The sequence below is a fragment of the Diceros bicornis genome, chromosome 22 (genome assembly GCF_020826845.1).
Source record: "Diceros bicornis minor isolate mBicDic1 chromosome 22, mDicBic1.mat.cur, whole genome shotgun sequence".
NCBI classification, from domain to species: Eukaryota; Metazoa; Chordata; class Mammalia; order Perissodactyla; family Rhinocerotidae; genus Diceros; species Diceros bicornis.
The window spans coordinates 47,291,303-47,301,921 of NC_080761.1; the positions used below are offsets into that span (position 1 = coordinate 47,291,303).

The 10,619-nt window shown below is 39.7% G+C and overlaps 1 protein-coding gene across 1 annotated transcript; it reads right to left on the minus strand.

Annotated features, from left to right (window-relative positions):
- Window positions 1–675: 675 nt before the first annotated feature.
- On the minus strand, window positions 676–4,366 carry TUSC1 (tumor suppressor candidate 1). The gene has a single exon (XM_058565916.1). The coding sequence runs from the start codon at window positions 4,235–4,237 to the stop codon at window positions 3,641–3,643; it is 597 nt and encodes a 198-aa protein (XP_058421899.1). The 5' UTR covers window positions 4,238–4,366; the 3' UTR covers window positions 676–3,640.
- Between the last annotated feature and the right edge of the window lie 6,253 nt (window positions 4,367–10,619).

The following is a 10,619-nucleotide window of genomic DNA, read 5'->3' on the forward strand; positions in this document are numbered from 1 at the left end:
ATTGTTGCTCAGACTCCTCCCGCAAAGAACTCAATTTTTAGAATAGAATGCTTATCATTCAGACAAGAATTAAGCATCAACAAACTCACTGTTTTCTTTTCTCAAATTTTCTCTAAAAAAGAATTTCCTTTTTATAATAATAAATTATAATGAAATTATAAATTATCATGAAATACACAAAGACTACAATGACAAGTAAATTCTGAACATGAATTTTATAACAAGCAAAATCTGCTATGGATTAAAAACAATGTAGTTTAATTCTCATCATTGTGACACGCTAATCTTAGTTTAAGCTTTACTTGAAATTTGAGCATGATTAATCCTTATAAAGTCAGATATGGGTGTTATCTAAGTGCTTTCCTTATTCATATTTCCATTGCATAAGTATATTTATATACTGTCTATATCAGGTAGACAAGATATATATCAACAAAGTTTACAGAAGTCAGAATTTATAATTGATCAATTAATCACTAAACAGAAATATTAATAAATTTGTCATCCATTCATGAAGATTTTGTGACAAATTCTCAGTGAAAATCTGCTCCTTTTAGCAAAATAAAAAAATGGTATTTTGGCAGTGGAATCAAAATCTTGCTGCTATTAATTATTTAGTATATATTGATACTTCAATTTATTAAATAATTTCTTATTAGTTTCATTGTGGCCATACTTATGAATTTGCAAACCTATGTCTAAGACTATTTAAACAAGACAAGAACATTTTCAAGTATTCTTCAAATATTTATAATGTTCAAGAAGTTTAGCGTGGACTTGGCTTGTTCTATGTTCTACATAAGTACTCATTTTGTACTGCTTTGCTTGATATCCCAACACATAGAAAAAAAGATAAAGCATATGTATATTTTTAATAATCTATGTTTATTTAATTTTAATTTATTATTTTTTTTTTTTTGCTGAGGAAGATTTTCCCTGAGCTAGCACCCGGTGCCAATCTTCCTCTTTTTGTATGTGAGCTGCCACCACAGCACTGCCACTGACAGATGAGTGGTGTAGGTCCACGCCTGGGAACCAAACACAGGCCTTCGAAGCAGAGCATGCTGAACTTAACCACTAGACCACCAGGGCTGGCCTGATAAAGTATATTTTTGTGAGTAGCAGCCATAAAAATGCTGATTTAAAAAAAGGCCAATCCTCCTCACTGAATTTGTTTGCTAACACAACACATATTTTTATTGTTCATTTCTATAAATTATAAGCCCTCTTGTCATTGCAGAACAAATCTGTAATTATGAAAATAAAATGTTATTGTAACAACATATGATAATCTGCAGGTTTAGCTTATTTTAGACCAAACTAGATCCTAGCTTAAACTTTTCTGAAATCAACTTACCCATTTCTGAAATAGGTACTTATTTTGATATAACAGAACATCTTTTATATTACTACATAATGCTTTATCAGTTATCAGCAGGGAAATTCAACAAGGTTGAAATTTATATTAGCCTTAACCCATCTTATGGGGCATTTTGGTTTCAGAATTTTTAACACTTTTCAGGAATAATGCTCAAAAGTAGTCCTCATTTGTGTGTGTGCACCTCATTACTTTTCAGAATTTTTTTCACCATACATCATTGTATGATTTTAAGACAAACGGTGTTTAAAAACTACATAAACTAAATATTTTGCTTGGTTGCAGAATATTCCCAATTTTGTCACAATTGGCAAATATTTTTGAACATTTTGTTGCATTATTCCCTTATTATATAGGGCTTTAGCTGTTCTATTTGCTTAGAAGGAATGAAAAATGTCAACTCATTCAAAATATACATATCTCTGCTAATACTCATAAAGTCACATGGGAACAAAATACAGACAGCAAGGGAAAGCGTCAGTAAAATATGCATTTATGACTTTCACGTTTTGGATTATAATTCTTATTGATAGAGCACTCTGAAGCAGGCATTTTGCATATAGCATCTCAATAAAATTTTTATCACATTTTGAGGTAGATGTTATGTTCATTTTAATACGGAAAAAACAAACGCTGAGAGAGATTAACTAATTTAAACCCAAAGTTATAGTTAAGTAGCTAGTAGAGCCGATATGCTTTTTTCCTATTCTTAAATTCCTACTGCCTCCTAAAGATGTTTTCTTTCTTTCACTATTAAAAAAGGAAGCAAAAGTGATAGAAATACTTTTGATATACCCATCTAGTCTCACCAAGTTTCTTCTAATATTTCTCAGTCATAGGGGAAGATTTTAATATTCACAATTAAATATCAACTACCTTTAAACAAAAGTTTAAAGTCCAGAGGCTTTCAAAACCCAAGACTAGAAAAATCACAAAACTATTTTCCTTGGCACTTCGTTTTGTAAAATACGGTATACATTTGAAACTTTCAGAATATGCCACAAATAAAACAAAAACTCTAACTCATGACTTTTTTTCTAGCTCTAACAAAAACTCTCCCCGTGATTTTTTTTTTCTTGAAGTGTTGATCACTTAAACACTCTCTTACACACGATTCCTATCAAGTACAACGGTATCCTCTTCTCTACTTAGTAGGTAAAGCGTTATCCATTAACAAAATGCAATAAAGTAATTTTAATTACATCACAATTCTTTTGTTGCCATTGAAATCACAATTAAGACTTAAATCATTTTGTTTTGGGGCATTTGATATACAAATAATAATTTCTTAAAAATTCGTAAACAGTCAAAACAATTGCTCAGCTACTATTTTCTAATGTCACCTAAAACGTAAAAAAAAAAATTAATGTTTAGACTACCTAATCTTTAGATTATTTAAAACGATCACTGTTACATAAAGCAAAAAGAAAATGATAGCTTACAAAGGATAACCAACGCCAGATATTAAAATATGCAAAATATATACATACATGTATATTTCTTAAACAAACGTGTACAAATTTAACACACTTCAAATAATGGTCGTGGGATGTTTTTAGCTTATTTAATGCACCCGATTTATTTACCAACTCAAAGGATCTCTCATAAGCAGATTCTTAATAATCCCGAGGGGCTAAACAAATCAGATATATTAGATGTATAAAGACCAGAGCCAAGGGAGACACGAGTTCCTAAGTTATAAATATTACCTTTTTAATAAAAAGGTGGTACTTTGTAGGATATCCAAGTAATATCGACTTATTAAAAAAACACTTAGAACGTTGGCCACAAAAGAGATAACAAGTGGAGGATTTAGGGGACTGAAGAATGAGCAACAAACTCAACCAACTCAAAATGCATTATTCATCCCTCAAAGAACCGAAACAGAGGAAAAAATACAGCACGCTCTCACAACACCGAGAAAAGTTCAAGCATTAGGAGGTGCTGACTGGCACCCCTTTCTCGCTGTTTTAAAACCCGCCCCTCCGTTGCTAGGCGTGTCTCCATGGAAACCAGCAGGCGCAGAAAGCAGGTGCTCTGTCCACGTGGGGACCGCGGGGGGCCCCGCAGCCGGCTCAACCTCGGGCGGCTGAGCGCAAAGCGACCCCGGAAGTGCCCGGCGGCGCACAGGCGGCGGGCGGCACAGCGGTTCCGAGCTTCCGCGGCGGCGCGCGGCCCGGGGCGGGCGCTAGCTGGGGGCAGCGGCGAACGGAGTGGGCGTGGCCGCGCGAGGCCCCGCCCTTCCCCGACCGCGGCCTCGGGCTACAGCCAGGGCTCGGGGGGCTCCGGGGCCGGGGCTCGGAGGCCCGAGTCGGGTTCGTGCGGAGGCGGCTCCTCCTTGTCCCCGCGCGGACGCGGCCCCCGCTGCTCGAGATGCAGCTGCAGCAGGGCTCGGCGGTACATGGCCTCCAGCTTCTCCAGCCGAGCCCGCAGGGCCCGGGGGCTGCCCGGCTCGTCCTCGGGGCCGCCGCCTCTCGCCCTCCGGTTCGTGCCGGCCTCCTCGGGGCCCGCGGGCGCCCCGTCGCCGCCCTCGCCGGGGAGCCGCAAGGCCTGACGGAAGAGGCTGCGGTTCTCGCGCTTCAGCCGCCGGTTCTCCAGCCGCAGCCGGGCGTTCTCCTCGCGCAGCCGCGCGTTCTGCCGGTCCCGCTCGTCCCGCGCGCGGAGGGCCTCCAGGTGGCTCGCGGCCAGGTCGGCGAACCGCTCCTCCAGCTGCTGTCGGGCGCCGCCCGCCCGGCCTCGCCAGCCCGCGCCGCCGCCGCCACCCCCGCCAGGCCGGCCCGGGCGGCCCTGCCCGCCGCCGCCGCCGGCCCCGCCGCCGCAGCTCCCGCGCCTGCCGGCGCCACCACGCATGCGCCACATCGGGCCGGTCCCGGCCGCGCCGCCAGCGCCGGGGGCCGAGGGGGCGCGGGGAGTTCGGGGCCCGCGGGGCGGCCGGGGCGAGAGCGGAGGAGGAGAGGAGGTGGCGGGCGGCGGCTGCTGGCCGGGGGCCAGAGGAGGCCGGGAATTTGCCCGCTCTGAGGCGTGTCTTGTCTCCTGTGGCGGAGCTGCCCCCTGGGCCCGCGGTCCCCGGGCCCGGCTCACACACGGTGCCCCCGGGGAGCGCGAGGGGAAGCGTGTGTCCTCGGCTGGGCTCGGCCAGGGCGCTGCGGGCACCGGCCGGCCTCGCCCCGCGCTGCCGCGCAACCGCCAGTTTCTACCTGGCTCTTCACATGGCAGTCTCAAAGCAGATGATCATGAAATGACAAGTTCTGGGACAGAGATGTGGGGCAAGTTGAAACGCTGTTAACTGCTTCATTTAGAACATAGCGGTGTATCCCACCTCTAAGCTTAAAACCTTTAACAGAATTGAGCTGAGCACTTGCCATGAGGCCCTCAAGTGGGGGCAGGTAGCTCGCGAAAGAATATGGGCAATTCCGAATTTGTGAACAGCCAGGACTCTACTTGGCAAATTGTTTGCAATTCACATAGACACAAAGTTAGAATTAGTTGATTGGCTCAGGCCTGTTCTCAAAACCTAGGAAACTCAGAATGTGCCCTGTTTCATTCAATAAATTTTCAATACTCAGTAAGTTCCAAAATTTCTGAGGACGGGTGGGTACAACTCATTGAAGGAATCACCTTCTTTGTTTTTAAGGGACTCAATTTACAGAATAACTGGATTATTGAAAAGTAAATTAAGGATAAAATACTAATGCCAAAATCTCATGGGGGGAAAGGCGGCAGCAAGAATCTATGTTTAACAAGATGCCAGGTTATTCTTCGGTTCACTGAAGTCTCCAAACCACTGGAACAAGTCAATGAACAAGAAGAGTATATGAGAACCTGGGTTCGCAGAGTTGGGGTTTTCACTGAACAGTACAAATAAAAATAAGTAACTAGGGGAAAATATAGACTTACTCAGTTTTTAACACTTTTATTTTGCCAAGTAAGATCCTAAAACACCACAAACAAACAGAATCTCTCCATTGTCACTATCATTTCATGAAATAAGAAAATAGGGAAGGTATAATTTCAGAATATCAAAAAATATAAATTTAGTTTTATGAAAGGCCATATCATTCTTAATTTCCATTAAAAGTAAATGGTGAAAACTTTGTTGCAGTCATGCACCGACTACTCTATAGAGATTTGAACAAAAAATATGTTTTTTCTCCTAGTGTATATAGAGAAGGCAGGAGATAATGCTGGTGTGCAAGGAAAGAGGATTAGTTCTCAATTTTAGGCAAGTTGAATTTTAGGTACCTGGGAGATAAGAAGACAGATATGTCATGTAAGCTAAAGAAAAGCTCCACATGAGAAAGATTGTCACCCCCACATTTGTAAACCAACTAGTATTCTCTTTTTATAGCTTCCTAGATTAAAGATGCTCTGTTTCCCTTGTAGAAGATCTTCTAAATTTTAGTAACTAACCACTGTAATGAACCATACTGGGTTTCCTAAAGAACATTGATGTTGGTTATATGAGAAGGCCTCCATGCGCGCCTCTCTACACCTGACCCAATCCTAAAGTACTCACTTTTGCCTTGATAAATTAATGAAATGATATAAAATATTATGAAAAGCAGATAAAACTAAGTGGAAGATCCAGTAAAATTGTCAGTCTGATATATTTTAACAGTAACTAATCTAAGTATACTTGTATCCTCCCAAAAGGCAAAATTCATTAATACTACCACTCTAAGTCAGGCATATGGCATATACAACTATCTTTATTACAAGAAAGGAAGGAAGACAGGAAAGGAAAGGAAAAGAAAAATAAAGCATGGGAGGGAGGTATAAAAAATTGATCCAACAAAAAGCTATCAATAACAGTCATGATGGTTATCTGTGCGTAGCAATGAACATTCACCTTTTGGTTAACGGAGATTCCACCAATCTTCCTAAATACAAAGTAGAGACAATGGATGTAATTTCTAATTGAAAGAGGATTTGGGACAACAGAGTTACTGAAATGATCACTGCCAAAATTGTTGTTTGTCTTTAATTTTGCTTAGAATAATATGTCAAGAAATATGTACCTGAAGATGAACATTACATCATTTCTAAATGTAGCAGCATAAGTAAACTTAGTAAAAATGCTTCTACCCACTATTGTTAGTAGTCTATATATGAAAATATTATGGCACAAGTAGTATAACATATAAAAAAATAAAATGGAAAAAAATCTCAGAGAGAGAAAAAACTTATGACACTAATAAAATTTAGAAGAACTGTGGGACTATAGTAATCCTTAAGAGAATATAGAAAAATATATGAGCTTTTAATTAGAAAAATATATGATAGACACCTGTACTTTGTTTTAAGAATGGGAGTTTTGAAAATTACTTGCTTGCTAAATAGGAAAAAGTCTCAAAGGACATAGATTGCTCTTTCCTGATGTCATATTCATCCTCCTTTAAGCTATTCTTACTAAGAAAAAGAGGTAAGAATTGTCCTATAATAAATTTGACATAAATAAAAAATAAAATATAACCTCTAATGACTATTTGTGCTTTGTGTTTAGGAAACTCTAAGGCTGAAGGTTATTCTTTGACTAAGGTTATGAAGTTTGGAGTAAAAGACAGGAAAATGCAACTAAGTCATTTAGCATACTTGTTTTTGCTATTTTTCTGAAACAACAACTTCTTTTTTTATGAAGGGACTTTTTATAACTATTTCGGTTTTTTTCCTCCTCCACACCCTCAATGCCCATTCTCTAATTATTCTACAACTTAAATTTCATTTTTAAAAATTGTCCTCTCTCCTCTTTTAGGTAAGAGAAAAAAGATGAATAGTTGAGGTTACAATCATTGTACTTTTTAATATAATGCCTTAAACCAACATTTTTGTAAATACTGTAGTTGAGAAAAGCTGTGTCAGCAAATTTGAGTGGCACTGTTTTTTGCCTTACATATCCTGCATCTATATTAGTACTTCTCAAAACCAACTTTGATTGAAAACTGCTAAGTATATTGCCCCCTTTCTCCCATCCTCCAAACAAGTTGTTTCCATGCATGGTAGCTGTTATATATTTCTAGGTGCTTGTTTGAGAAGAGGCCCTATGATATATATAGTTTGTTTCCTGTATTCCCAGTGGATTTTTAAGATTCTTTTATCACCATACTCATTTGATTCTCATTTCTCCATTTTGAATCACATTTTTGTAAAGTAAGTCATATGTTAAATTAATTTATGGCACATTCACTTTGGGACAAGTCTATCTAGTAACTCTCTGTTGCCCGTCTCCTTAAAACATCCTATAATATCTCACCAAATGAAGTTTGATTAACACCTTTGATCAAGATCAGTTATGTCACAGTGTTGAACTCCTTAGTCTGGCAGTTATGGCTATCCATAATCTAAATGACTGGGTGTTTCCACGCTTACCTTCTATTACTCCCCTGCTGGTCTATTCACTCTCCTACCAAGAGTCATAGAGCTCTTTTGCCCTGGAGTTTGGATGTAATGTACCCTCTGTGGACTGAATTGTGTCTCCCCCAAATTCATATGTTGAAGCCCTAACTTCCAGTGTGATAGTGTTTGGAGATGGGGCCTTTGAGAGGTAATTAGGTTTAGAGGAGGTCATGAGGATGAGGCTCTCATGATGGGATTAGTGCCAGTAGAAGAGGAGAACTCAGAAAGCTTGCTTCCTCCTCTCTCTGCCATGTGAGTACACAGCCAAAAAGTGACCATCTGCAAGCCAGGAAGAGAGCCCTCACTGGGGAAGCGAATCAGCCAGCACCTTGATCTTGGAGTTCTCAGCCTCCAGAACTGTGAGAAATATTTTTCCTGTTGTTTATACAGTACCTTTCTTTTTTTTCTCACTTATCTGGATTGTAAAGAATCCATCAAGGCAAAGTTTATACTCTACCATTTCATATATTTGTCTTAGATCCCCTGAACTCAAGGTTCTTTTTCCCTCTTTGCAACATTGATAAAGTAATGCCTGTTTCAGTAATTTGATGCTGAGGTCCTTCCCTCTGTTAACATTTCTTGTGCAAATGGGCCTGCAAATAGGATGTGAGTTCCTGGAGCAGCTTATATTGTGTGTTTGAAAGAAATATTTCTTGAATGACTAGGATGTCGAAGGTATTCATTCCTTATTTTCTTATATAATCTTAAAGGAAGACTTCACCAAGTAAAACTGCTAACCATTTAATAGTCAAAGTTAAGCTGTAGGATCCAGCAGACTGAGCTAATTGAAACTCACCAAGGGAGGTTTGTAGAATGCTGGAATTATTCAGACTGAAATAGGAAGCAGGTTGACACTGCCTTGTTAATGACAAACCTTGTTAATGACTTGTCTTAATAATAGTCGGTCTTTACATGTAGATTTTTAAATATGTAATAAATAAGAGGTATGGTTTTAGAGTAAGACATACTTGGATTTGATAAATACCGAAACCCTCTCACCCCAGATATATGGCCTTTGACAGCCTCCAAAAGCCACAGTTTCTTAATTTGTACAATGGAAATAAAATAGTATCTACCTCATGGGGTTCTTGTGAGGCTCGCTGAATATCTTAAAATAGAGTCAGCCAGCAAGGAGTACTCAATAACTCTTGATATTATTATTGTTTTGTAGTTGTTTTTATTTTACGAGATAGACATTTATAGAATGAGTTCTTGTCAATAGCCAGTGCTATTTAAAATCCGCATTTGAATTATTTGCCCAAGGAGTCACTCCCAAAATAATATGCAGCCCCTTTGCAGATATGATTCTTATTTCTTGATAGTCCTCAGTACGTGTTTGGGTTTTAAAAATCCGTGTTTTGTAAACCCATGTGCAGAAGAGTTTGGTTAATCACATTCTGAGCTTGGTGTTTGCTAATATTCTCTCTAAAGCCCTAGCTGAACATGGTTTATTTTCTGGGAGCCGATTTATTAGGGCTATGAAGAGCATGTATTGATGCTTGGTCACATGAATATCTGTTTATTGGAATAATTACTAGCGAGTTAGGAATTGAGAATATTGATTGCATTTATTTAGTCTTTTGATATGGACAAAAATATTAAAAGCCATCAAACACTAGCATTGCCCTTTGACAGCATCATTTAATTCTAGCTGCAGGGAAAATTATGACATAAACAAAAGCAGCATGACTTATCTGCCTTAATTAGAATTCTTTCTACAGTGGGGGGGGAATACCCTCCTTCCTTCGAATATTATAAATGCACCAGCCAGACTAATGAAGGAGGGCAAGAGCATTAGAGATGAGCAGAAAGTATTGTAGTTGAGAGCAAAAGGCATCCACATAGGATACTTGGCCAAAACAAGAGTCCAAATTAGCTTTATTTTTTCTTTTTTTTGTGAGGAGATCAGCCCTGTGCTAACATCTGCCCACCCTCCTCTTTTTTTGCTGAGGAAGACTGGCCCTGGGCTAACATCCATGCCCATCTTCCTCCACTTTATATGGGCTGCCGCCACAGCATGGTTTGCCAAGCAGTGCGTCGGTTCGCGCCCAGGATCCGAACCGGCAAACCCCGGGCCACCGCAGCGGAGCGCGCGCACTTAACCACTTGCACCACTGGGCTGGTCCCCAAAATAGCTTTATTAAGGTGGGAAATGGCTGGGAAATGTCTTTGTTAGCTCTAAAATAGTGTGGTTTCATGCTTTGTGTTTGTAGATTAGTATTATTCTTTAAAGAATCTAGACCTGTGCTGTCCACTAGCCATAGGTGGCTACTTAAAATTGAGTTTAAGTGAATTAAAATTAAATAAAATTTAAAAATCCCTTCCTCAGTTACACTAGCCACATTTCAAGTTCTCTTGTCACATGAGACTTTAGTGGCTAACGTGATGGATGGTGCAGATATAGAGCATTTCCATCATCATGGAAAGTTCTACTGGACAGCACTGAGACAATTAGTATATCCCACTTCTTACTCTAATTATTGGTCTCAACCTTCAGAAAGCCATGTTAAAATCAATAAGGAAAAGAAAATGCAAGTGATCTTGCTGTGTATTTCCAGCCTTTTCTGTGTTTTTGATTTTATACCAATGAAACAGTTTATCATCAAACTTGTACACATAGAGCCATTTTATTCTTAAGCATACATAACCCAAGATAGTGATTCTGTCTCGATCAGATTTCTCCAGTTACATACATATTGAAGGTGGTAATAGGAGTTTGGGAATAATTGCTAATTAGAACTAAGTTATTCATCAGCTATTTTCAGAAGGGTGCAAAAAACAAGTAATTTAATTTTTCTCCTACCCCTACCCTTCAAACCCATCCTGGCAGATCTTCCTCCATTCCCTT